Source organism: Phoca vitulina, unplaced genomic scaffold (genome assembly GCF_004348235.1).
Source record: "Phoca vitulina isolate PV1807 unplaced genomic scaffold, GSC_HSeal_1.0 scaffold3, whole genome shotgun sequence".
Classification (NCBI taxonomy): domain Eukaryota; kingdom Metazoa; phylum Chordata; class Mammalia; order Carnivora; family Phocidae; genus Phoca; species Phoca vitulina.
This window is the reverse complement of record NW_022589706.1, coordinates 64,946,903-64,958,999: the sequence shown is the minus strand read 5'-3', so window position 1 is coordinate 64,958,999 and position 12,097 is coordinate 64,946,903. Positions and strand designations below refer to the sequence as shown.

Genomic DNA, 12,097 nt, shown 5'->3' with positions numbered 1-12,097 from the left:
GGACAAGAAATGTGTCCAAGGGAATTCAATTGTGAAAGATGAGAAAGGTGAAGTAGGGTGACATTTCTATCTCCCCAGAGGCTAGTGGGGGGTGGGGGGAATGAGGGTTAAAAAGAGCTCTGTGTTGGAGAAGGGACTTCGGGATAAACAAGTTTTGTTAAACACAAGAACAGTCTGCATGGGAATGTGGTCTATTCTCTATTACTGGAGATCTTTAAAAATGAGCTAATCAAAGCTAGTTCTATATATGGCAGGGCTGGTGTGATGGCTTGGCTAACAACAGAGAGCTGAATGCTAGACAATTTATTTGATTTGTTGCCTTTTCTAAATTGGTCCAAATTAGATTTGTATTTAATTAATCTAAGGTTTCCTACCGATATTTGCTGTGCTAGCATTTCCATTGGGGAAGGTAAATTATACCAGGGCAATTTCCTGGTCTTGACAATCTTGGGAAGATTAGGCTGTCTGGGCTTTCCTGAGAGAACACATTATCATGTGGTAATCTTAGTGGTACCTCTGGGCTTCACAGGAAACCAACCAACTAACCATCAAGTCTAGAACTGATTTCAAAGGTCTCTAGGTTGAAAATTAACCGGGGTAAGTTGGGACCTTGAGATTGATATCCTTATAAACAGTGTTCTAGCGAGACCATATTTCAGCTCAAATATGAATTAGAGATGTCAGTAGTCTCTTAATACCATAAGGAAAACAAATAAATATCTTAACATATTTTTTTATTCACCTCTGGGGCTTCTCAATTGCATTTCAATGTTCAGACACTCCAACCACTTCCAAAATCAAAATATGCCTTTACGGCTTACTATCTTTCATAAACATGATATTCTAAAACTTTACCTCCATATGGAATATACACTAAAACTTAAAACTGCAGAAAGTTCTGGGACATTAAAAACATTTCTAGGGGCGCCTGGGTGGCTGAGTCGTTAAGTGTCTGTCTTTGGCTCAGGTCATGATCTAGGGTCCTGGGATCAAGCCCTGCATCGGCTCCCTGCTCAGTGGGAAGCCTGCTTCTCCCTCTCCCATTCTTGTGTTCCTGCTTGTGTTCCCTCCCTCACTGTCTCTCTGTCAAATAAATAAATTAAAATCTTTAAATAAAAAAAAAGTTTTTAGTTCATAAAATCCAATAAATCTCTGGACTGCTAAAATTCAAACATAGTTGCTGTGAGGAGCCCATTATTGAGCTAGACAAAATTTACGAGGATTAAAATAATTATTTTTTAAAATACATTAGAGGGGTTTCTCCATGTGAGCAGTAAGTATCCCAGAATAAGTTCTGAATTAATAGAAAGTCAACTTGGTTGTAATTCAACTAAGTCAATTGAGCATGTAACCAGCTGGGAATGTATATTATTCTTTTAAAAATCACTTCCTGAGAAAACTAAAACCAAATAAAGATCTCAATAATACTTCCTACAACTAAGAAGAGTTAAATAGTATTAAAATGAAAAAAAAAGGTATTAAAATGTATTAGCTCTACTGAATAGAAGGGTCTAAAGTTTACTTAAGGATAATCAATTAATATGTTACATTTGAAATTGACAACACATATCTTAAAATATAATGAAAAGGAGTTTAAATGGACATACGGAAAAAGAAATCTTCTTGGTTTCCCTCCATGGAAAGCGAAGGACCAGTGTGCGAACTCCATTGTGAACCTCAAACACAAGGACACCTTTAGAACAGACTCCAAGCAATATTCCAGTTTGTGACTTTTTCTCAGGGTGCACTCGATGAAAATGAACTCCATATTCTGTCAGTCTTTGGCAGACCTGTTGAACATCAATAGCAATGCACCTTGGTAAAGGGTGACAAAGATATAGAAGGTGTACCACTGTAGCTTGATATGGAAAGGATAGTCTTTTCAACAAATGGTGCTGAAACAAATGGATATTCACAGGTAAGAAAATGAATCTTGACCCTCAATTACACCCAGTATATGAAAATTAACCCCAAATGGGTCATAGACCTAAATATAGGAATTAAAACCATAAAGCTTAGAAAATCTTTATGGGTATGGGTTTGACAAAGATTTCTTTGTGGGACATAAAAAACATGAACTATAGAATAAAAAATTGGTAAACTGAAACTTTAGCTCTTCAAAAGTCAGTGATAAGAAAATATAAACGCAATGGGGCGCCTGGGTGGCTCAGTCAGTTAAGTGGCTGACTCTTGATTTCAGCTCAGGTCATGATCTCAGGGTTGCGAGATCGAGCCTTGTTTTGGGCTCTGCACTCATCGGGGAGTCTGCTTAAGATTCTCTCTCTTCCCCCCCATCTCCCTCTCTAAAAAAAAAAGGAAAAGAAAAGAAAATATAAAGGCAGGCTACAGACTGGGAGGTAAATATATTATATATCTGATAAAGGAACTGTATCCAGCATATATAAAAAGCATGTATTTCTCAGCAATAAGGAGACATATAACCAGATACAAAGATGGGCAAAGATTTTATTAGACACTTCAATGAAGAAGATACACAAATGGCAAATAACACATAAAAAGATGCTCACCATAAATAGTAATTAAGGAAACACAAATTAACCTCACCACAATGATATACCACCACTTACCTATTTCAATAGTTAAAGTGAAAAAGACTGAGCATACCAAGTATTTTGAGGATGTGGAACAACTAGAAATCTCACATATTACTGGTAGTACTGTAAAATTGGACAGCCACTTTAGAACAATTTGGCATTTTCTTATAAACATACACTTCCCATAGATCCCAGCAACCCTACTGTTAGGTAATTACTCAAAAGAAATAAAAACCATATGCTCACGTCAAAATGTGTATTTGAAAGTTTATAAAAGCTTTATATCCATCAACTAATGAAGAAATAAACAGGTTGTTTATCTGTACAGAGGGAAACTACCCAGCAAAAGAATGACAAAAAAAACCCACAAAAAAGAAAAACAAACCAACAACGACAATCAAAAAAATCCCCCAACAACAAAAAAACCACCACCACCAAAAAAACTGATACACATCATACTATGGATGAATCTCAAAAGTATTACTTCTAAGCGAAAAGAGCAAGATACAGGAGACTACTACATAATGCAAAATTCTTTTTATGAAATTCTAGACAAGAAAAAACTATGGTGATAGAAAGGAGATCAGTAGTTGCCAAGGGCTGGGGTGGTGGTGGTGGGGGATTAACTGCAAAGGGACACAAGGAAACTTTTTTGGTTTTGGAAATGTGGGTTAGCAAGTCTTTGTCTTCATAGATACTTGTAGGGCTGGGAACCTTGGCTCTCTTCAATATGGAGCAAATGGAAGGCATACTGTTACATACTAGGGAGCTGAACCAGGAGAATGTTCTGAAAGTTTCTCTTCTCAACAGAATACTATACTTTCTATTCTTATTGGAAGTTAACACAATACTATCTTTCCTGATCATAAATGGACTATTTATCTGAGGTCTCAAAGAAAGCTGATGGCAGAACTGGAACCATAAAGCCATTTTTTTCTGACCTCCTACCATTATGTGAATTAGTCAGCATTTATGAAATACCGTCTTTAAAGGATGTAATTGAATTTTAAGCCTTTTAAAAAACAAAGCAAAATAATTCTATCAAAAAATTCCGTTGTTACTTCTTTACAATGTATCTTGATACATTTATAATGTATCTTGAGTATAGAACAGAATAAAAGCAGAGAATCCATAGCCATGCAGATACAGGGTTTGAATTAGTTTTGCCCCACCTACCAGCCATTGACTTTGGGAATATTACATTTCCTCTTTGAGCTTTAGTCCTCTCTTCCACAGGATAATTAAAATACCATGGTTTTAGTCAGGAATAAGTGAGATGAGATAATGCATAGTATCAGTTATTGGCACTTGAGCTTTTAGATACCTATGTCCTCCAACATTTCTTGCTTACTTTGAAAAATATATAAACTTTATCATTTGTAATCTTGCATGCTTACCTTTAAAAATTCTAACTCTGTCTCTTTTTCAGAAGCTCCCACGTAGGTATTATGCAATTTTGGTAACTCTTCTTTAACATAGGATAAATCAAGTTTCTCCATCACTCTGGGAGGCAAATAATGCTCCAGTCTAAAATAAGACACACCATGAACCTAGAAAAGAGAATGTTTTTATAAGCAATTATGTTTGCCCTCTTCCTTCTATCTTAAAGTTCTTGCCTCAACCAAGAGGTAAGACACTTTTATTTAGACTTCTCCCTGAGGAGTGAGTTTTAGAGGAAATGCATCATTCTTTCTCTTTCATTCAGTGAGGTAAAATGGCTGAACTGATTAGCAAGCTTAAAGAGACAGACAACAAGGGCCAAATGTCGCTACAGTTAGGGTTAATGTTGTGAAGGATGCTACTCAAGTGGCACTGACTCTTTCCCCTTGCTTCCTCTTAGATCCACTTTTTTCAGGAACAATTGGCCTCAAACATCTGCTTTCTGTACAGTGAACTCTGCTAGGTTCTCAACCCATTACTGCATGGATCCATGTGGAAGGCAGAAGATCCCTTTGACCCAGATTTGGCTGGTAACCCTTGTGCCTAGTATCCATTAATTAGAAATTGGGAGAAAGAAGGGTAAATGCTAGATATCCTGAAATTGTGAAACAGGAAATTTTACACAGAAAAAAGAAAAAGAGAGAGAGAAAGCTACACTGTATGATTTTTACATACCAATGTACGTGGGGAATCTGGTCACTCTAAGGTACCAAACTAGCCTCAAAAATCTCCAGATATTGGGGCGCCTGCGTGGTGCAAATGGTTGAGCATCTGACTCATGGTTTCAGCTCAGGTCATGATCGCAGGGTTGTGGGACTGGAACCCTGTGTCAGGCTCCAGGCTCAGCGTGGAGTCTGCTTGAGATTCTCTCTTGCTCTCCCTCTGCCCCTCCTGCCAATTCTCTCTCTCTCTCTCTCTCAAATACATCTTAAAAACAACAACTCCAGATCTAAATAGCAAACACATCATCCAGGTTCAGTTTTTAATTATGCCGAGGATAAAAATATCAATATGAAAGTGGTCCTGGAGAAAAAAAAAAAAAAATCCTACCTCTGGTTGATAATCTCCATATTCAGCCTGGAGAGCCAAGGATGCCAGTAATAAAGAAGTCTCATCATCACAATGCATCCTCTCCTCCAAGATATCCTTTCGCAGTTGAAGATAATACTGATGACAGGTCAGGGTATGTCTGGAAAAATAAATGCACACTAAACATCTAGGCTTCATCTTGAATTTGGAGAGATTTTTATTATTGGCATATAAGTTGAGTTCCCAAGATGGTTTATTATTAATCTTTTAAGGCACAAGAATTTAATAAACTATGTTGAAGGAAATATTTCTTTTATGATAGAGAAGACATTTACTGAATCAAATAATTCAGTATCAATAAACTAAAGGGTCCAAAGACCAGAAGCCAAAAAGACAAAAATAGAAACTTGTGTACTCACTGTATTAGACTAACATCATCCATGAAAAATTTAATTCGGAAAAACAAAGTAAAATTAACAGCGGCTTTGCTCTTTTTCTTTGGTTCTTCTTTCCATCCCTCTGGGGCCACTTTGGTTAATTTTAAATCAGGATCAACAAAGAAATATTCATTATCTAAAACAGAATGAGGAAACACTCAGATAAAAATACTTCAATGTTTTCTTCTGATTCCTTCGTAGTTTTTTTTTTTTTTTGCGGTGGGGGGGGTCAGACTTGCACAAAATAGTTTCACACAAGAATAAAATAAGATTGTTAAGAAGTATGGCAGGGAATGCTGAAGGTAACTGCCTACAGATTGGGGGCAATAGGGTATGTCTGAGTCTTTTAAGACAGGGTTCTAAAGGCAGATAGAACTAGATTCAAATCCACCACATCATTTACTATCCATGTGACACTGACTAAATTATTTAACCTTTCTAGACATCAATTTTCTTGTCTGTAAAATCCGGATAGTGCTAATTCCTGCCTTATTGTATTATTGTAGGGATCAAATGACCTAAGCCATATAAAACACTTGGTAAAGCATGTGGCATATGGTAAGCATTCAATAAATATTATTTATTATTTATTATTATTGAGCTTCCAACTGAAACCTAGGAAAAAAAATACTCATCATTTTATTTTTTTCATTTTGTAATTCCATCTAAATATTATTGACTCTTTCCAAATAAAAGGTTTTCAATAAAATCTGACTTATCCAGGAGGTTCAAGAAATTAGGTGTACTATAAACAGAAATTCTGATTAATTATTCATGTGAATGGTATTACCTGATTAGTCTAAACTTGTAAGTAGTAAAGTGACAGAACATTAGTAGGCACTAATTGAATGTTTACTGGATGACTCTATAAAGTGAACTATTAGTTTTTAAGAAACAAGAATTCAATAAACTAAATTGAAGGAAACATTTCTTTTGTGACAAAAAGGACATTATCCTAATCTTGTAGGGTTTTAAGATAATTTGATCCTCAACTGCAATTTATGGTACTCTGTTGCCTAAGGTAAGTTAAATTTTGAGGTAAACAGGAATTTGAAATATTGAAGAGTAATTTATAAATACAATGATTTATTAAAGCCCAACTCCAAAGCAATAAGGAGCTATGGAAATTCTAACTGATAAATAGGAGTGATTTCACTGAAGCTCTGCTCTGAGGCCACTGGGAATGCCACAAAGTTCAGTGCATGTAAAGCTTAAAAAATATGTAAAATGATGTATTTGCAGTCACGAAGTGAAAACATTTAAAAAAGACACTTATGTTTTTAGGATAGTAGGCTAAAGAAGCTGATGTGGAGATTCAGAAATAGGATCCTGCTATATATTTAAATTCAGATTAGCAGGATACTAATTTCTAGAGTACATATGTAGGCAATTGACATATATAATGGTCCCCAAAATATAATAATTAAAATCCACTTTAGTATACTGAGCTAAAGAAAAATGTTCACGGTCAGGTATAGAAGATGCTAAAAGACACAGCTATTAAAACAATGAACCTAGGGGTGCCTGGGCGGCTCAGTCATTAAGCATCTGCCTTCGGCTCAGGTCATGATCTCAGGCTCCTGGGATCGAGCCCCGCATCGGGCTCCCTGCTCAGCAGGAAGCCTGCTTCTTCCTCTCCCACTCCCCTTGTTTGTGTTCCTTCTCTCGCTATGTCTCTGTCAAATAAATAAATAAAATCTTAAAAAAAAAAAAACAAAAACACAATGAACCTAATTAGGAGAAGGGAGTTCCTAACTCCTACTTCTCAATGCTGACATGTTCATGTAGTTAACATTTCCCAAAACAAGTTGGGCAATAACAGGTATGAAAGCTTGTTGCCAAGTTTCCATACTACACCCTGAACTTAAAATATCTTGGTACCTTTGAGGGTAGCTAAAGCAAACAAATGATGTTCCACTAAGCCGATGTGGGCCACAATCATATCAAACACATCTTTACATATAGTTTTGGTATCACAAGTCAGTTCCAGTCTCTGCCCACTCAGAAGCATTATGTTTACTTTTCTTCGGTTATCTTCATTCTTCCCTTTCTTGGCCTACGATTGAAAGAAAGAAAATGAATGATATCCATTAAAGTAAACATTATAAGAATTTTAACTGTTTTTTTAAAAAAGTCATTACTGAAATTATTTTCTAAGAGTGACACAAGTTGGTTTTATTACTTACAAGGATAGACCGTGGTAAATCCAAAGATATAAATGGCTCAATCGTCATCTTCACAAACTCAGGGCCAAAGAAATTCTGCGAATTACATAAGTAGAATCAACAGTTTTTACCTCTTAGGCTAGGTCTTTCCTTAAAAGGCAAATATAATAATAATAATAATAATAATAATAATAATAATAATAAAAAATTACATGTAAAGCCACCACAATAGAACTAGGTGATCTGAAACAAATGTAGCAACGTTTAATAAAGAAGTATGGTGGCTTTTACGAAGGACAGGAATGGAATATGCCTTACACCAAATGTAAACAGAAGTTCTTCCTCAGTTTCATTTTTTACCAGTGATGTCAAATATAAAGCCTTGCTTCATACTGTTTTACAAATTTTTCATTTTTTGGCCTTCAGATAAACTCAGACTGTCAAAAAAAATAGTAGCCTTAATTACTGAAGTAATATAGAGTTATCAAGCTCATGATAAAGATTTGGTTTAGTACTGCTAAGGTGTGAAGTGATTGAACACAATCTCATTTTGTTTTAGAGAGTGATATTTCATGTATCCTAAAATAAATCATAGTTAAAGGACATCTACTTTGTAATTACAAAATACACATATCCATTCATAATCATGTGCTTGGAACCCTGTGACATTCACTGTCTTTTTTTTTCTAAATAGTTGACAGTTAGGGATATTACAGATATCAGCCTTTGTCTCCCATTGCTACCCCCAGGGAGAAAACATTCTCTCAGGAGATAGGGGAGACTCAGGAGCTGGGGAAAGTGGAGTCCACACACTTCATTTACTGCTTCTCAATCTACTTTTTGCCTGTACCTCTTGTATATCCAGAAGTTTCTGCCAAAAGTGGTAACTGGTTGAGGAAATAACTTAAAAAAAGTTAAGATTCCAGGTGGGAGCAGGATTCAGAACAGACTGAAAGATAATGTGCAAATGGGCAAAAAGTACAATGAAAGGGCTAATCTTGAGGCCAAAGGCAGGTGGTGTGTTTGTGTGCGCGTGTGCACACATGAGCGCATGTGCAGTAATGTGCATGCATGAGTTTGCACTCAGGAAGTTTACTGGGGTTTTATTTTTGTTGGTTTCTTCTTTTGTTGCTTGATGTGGGAATTCTATCCAATTAACCAAGTGTGGAACATGTGACAGATACCATTTAAGTAAAACATTAACTTTAAGGGTTTGTTAATACTCAACCAGCCAGTAGGACACATTTTAAATGAGAACAGAAATAGAGCAGAAAAAAAGAAAATGGTCTGCCTCGGGGAATACAGAATCTAATACAGATCAACTAAAGCTACAGTGTATAAACAAGTTAAAATGTCTCTGCACCAAAAATAACTTACAAAAAATCAAATATTTATGTTTTGGGAAAGAACATTAATTAAATGGTGTAATTGTTCCTTCAAATACTAGCACTGTTTCTCAGCACTAAAAACATACACTTCCTGCTCTTTTCAGAAAAAACACGCGGTCCTTTAATGACCACCAGTTCACATTCTGTAGTCACTGATATAGTATGTCTTTGATGAAGAGATGTTTGTTTTTGAAATAGCCAGAAACTGACTGCCTAAAAGGAAACACAGGTTTTTAGTGAGATGTTGCATAACAGTGGCATACTGTAAAGATATAGGATACCATTTATGAATCTCTAATAAGCTATGTTCTACATTAGCTCTCTAAAATTATGATTTAGGAAAAAGGTGTATATATACGTGCTCGTTATAGTTTATGCGTGCGTTTAATTACTGGAAGCCCACACTATTTTGTATGATATCTTGCCTAGTTCTTAATTTTGACAAAGATATTGGTGATAATGATAAATTGATGAGGCTTACTGAGTTTCTTCCTTTCAGCTTAATCATATTTTATTGGAATCTAACAATTTTAAAAGTAGACAGTATCTTATAAATTTCAACCCAATTCCACATTTAAAAAATCAGCACAATAAAGAACAAAGTGGTTTAAAAATTTGCCTAAAATCATATAACAGCATTATTAACAATAGAAACCAAGTCTTCGAATTTGTGGTTCGAACAATTTTCACCACCCAGTACTGTTTCTTCTCCTTAGAAAACTATGAGGGAAATTTGAATTCTACCAACTCTAAGGCATACAAAAATGCTTTTGAGACAATTCTTTAAAAAAAAAAAAAAAAAGACAATTCTTTGAAACAAGCAACAAAAAACCAAAACAGAATGTGGGTAATACACAAGTGCAGAACTAAAAAGAAAAAATTCATCCTAGGTTTTATCACTTTTACTACTATTTATTTCATGTTTGAAGAATTATTTGTATAGGAACAATACAAACAAGATACGGCCTCACCTATCAAATTGGTGATGATAAAAAAAGAATGACAATATCCAGAGAAGGTAAGAATATGGTGAAACAGGCATGAACACAAGAAGCATAAATTTGTACAAACATTGTGAAGGACAATTTGACAATATGTATCAAATGTTTTAAAATGTGCCTGCCTTTGACTTGGCTATTCTACTTGGAGGAAGCTACCCGCAAAGATTTAGCTAAAGGGATGTTCATCAGAGCATTGCTTGCAATAGCAACAACAACAAATTAGAAATATTTTCAATGTCCAGCAGCACCTGGGTGGTTCAGTTGGTTACGCATCTGCCTTCAGCTCAGGTCCTGATCTTGGGGTCCTGGGATTGAGCCCATACTGGAGTCCCGCATCAGGCTCCCTGCTCAGTGGGGAGTCTGCTTCTTTCTCTCCCTCTCTCCTCCCATCCCCCACTCGTGCTCTCTCTCAAATAAATAAAAACTTTAAAAGAAAAAAAATGTCCAATAATTGGAAACTGATTGAAGAAATCATGGTACATGATAAATTCACATATGATTGAAGAAATCATGGTACATGATAAATTCACATAATGAAGTACTTTACAGCCCTTAACAATACTATTATAGAAGTTGTAAAATGTTCAAGATATTTCACATGAGAAGACTGTTCATTTTGAGCTTATGTTTATAAAAATATATAGGACATATGTTGAAAGAAAAGTAAACTAACTAAACACATTAAAAAAAATCCCCCCGATATAGGATGCAGATTTGTTCCTTTTGTCTTTCAATATTGTAATACAAAGATACAATGCTTGAAGCTCATGTGATCATCTTTTGATTTCAAAGTAAATCACTATCAAAATTCTGAGAATGGCAGAGCAGAAAGATGGAACGTACTTGATAATTCTTGAGCTTCTGAATCAATCCTGAACTCTATTCCTGATCTTCTTGGTTTCAGAGATAATAAATTTCTTAATATTAAAAGATAATCCCCTACAATACTAAATAAATTGACTTTAAGGATCATAAATATACTTTAAAAATATACAGTGTATTTAGAATATCTTATTCTAAGTCCATCTAATGTTATTTTAAAAATGAAATAATGAAACAGCTAAATATTTATTTTAATATCAACCAACATAATATCAACCAACATTTAACACCAGTGGAATTAATATGGGATTTCTATTTCATCTATAGGGAATTTCAGGACACCTACAGAACTTAAAAGTGTTCTGCATAACATGTTCCTGTGAGTATGTTAACTAACCAGAATTTTTTTTTAAAGATTTTATTTATTTATTTGAGAGATTTATTTGAGAGACAGCACGAGCAGTGGGGAGGGGCAGAGGGAGACGGAGAAGCAGACTCCCAGCTGAGGAGGGAGCCCTATGCGGAACTCGATCCCAGGACCCCAAGATCGTGACCTGAGCTGAAGGCAGATGCTTAACTGACTGAGCCACCCAGGCGCCCAACTAACTGGAATTTAAGTAAAAACTTAAAAAAAAGAGAAATTTCCCTGTGAGACCAAGTGTAAATGCAGTAATCTGAGAATTAACTTACCCTCAGTTTTCTTTGGGTCATGGCTGTTTCAAGGGCCATTTCTCTTAAGGGATCCCTGCTGATGTCAAGCATAGAGGCTTTGATTGTGTCTCCCGGATACAGGCTCAGCCGAGACTGTCTAAGGGCCATTCTGGCTTGCAGCTGCATCATTTCTTCTTCTTGCCGTTTTAGCATAATCTCTTGATTAACTACATTGCCTTCAAGGGGTGTTTCATATTGTCTACTGTATAGAAATGAGACGAAAACAATTATTTTAACCTAATCAAGAAAGAAAAACAGGTTAAGTAAGGTATCAAGAATTTCAACAATTTTTATTTTGTCTTCTGAGAAGAACCGTTGCAGTAACATTTCAATCCTACTTTTAAACTACTGATAATAGTACGCTGTCCCATTTCCACTTGATAGATCTACATGCTCCACCTCTTCTCTAAACATTCTAGCATCCTCTGAAAACTGCTTCCACTGCAGTTCTCTTCAGATGGGGCTGTTTATTCTTATAGTCCTGTACCACTGGGCCTGGAGATTAAGAATAGAGATTTCCCTTTTTTTTCCTTTTTTCTTTTTAAGATT

At 35.6% G+C, this 12,097-nt stretch overlaps 1 protein-coding gene across 8 annotated transcripts in view; it reads right to left on the bottom strand.

The window, feature by feature from the left end:
* PTPN13 (protein tyrosine phosphatase non-receptor type 13) overlaps positions 1-12,097 on the bottom strand; it is a 204,421-nt gene that overhangs the window by 68,087 nt on the left and 124,237 nt on the right. For all 8 annotated transcript variants that reach the window (XM_032400721.1, XM_032400723.1, XM_032400726.1 and 5 more), the window contains exons 10-16: positions 11,528-11,750; positions 7,648-7,722; positions 7,343-7,517; positions 5,444-5,597; positions 5,046-5,184; positions 3,953-4,105; positions 1,608-1,790 (exon numbers count right to left, since the gene is read on the bottom strand). In XM_032400721.1, the coding sequence (XP_032256612.1) occupies positions 1,608-1,790; positions 3,953-4,105; positions 5,046-5,184; positions 5,444-5,597; positions 7,343-7,517; positions 7,648-7,722; positions 11,528-11,750 (1,102 nt within the window). The remainder of the gene's footprint in view (positions 1-1,607; positions 1,791-3,952; positions 4,106-5,045; positions 5,185-5,443; positions 5,598-7,342; positions 7,518-7,647; positions 7,723-11,527; positions 11,751-12,097) is intronic.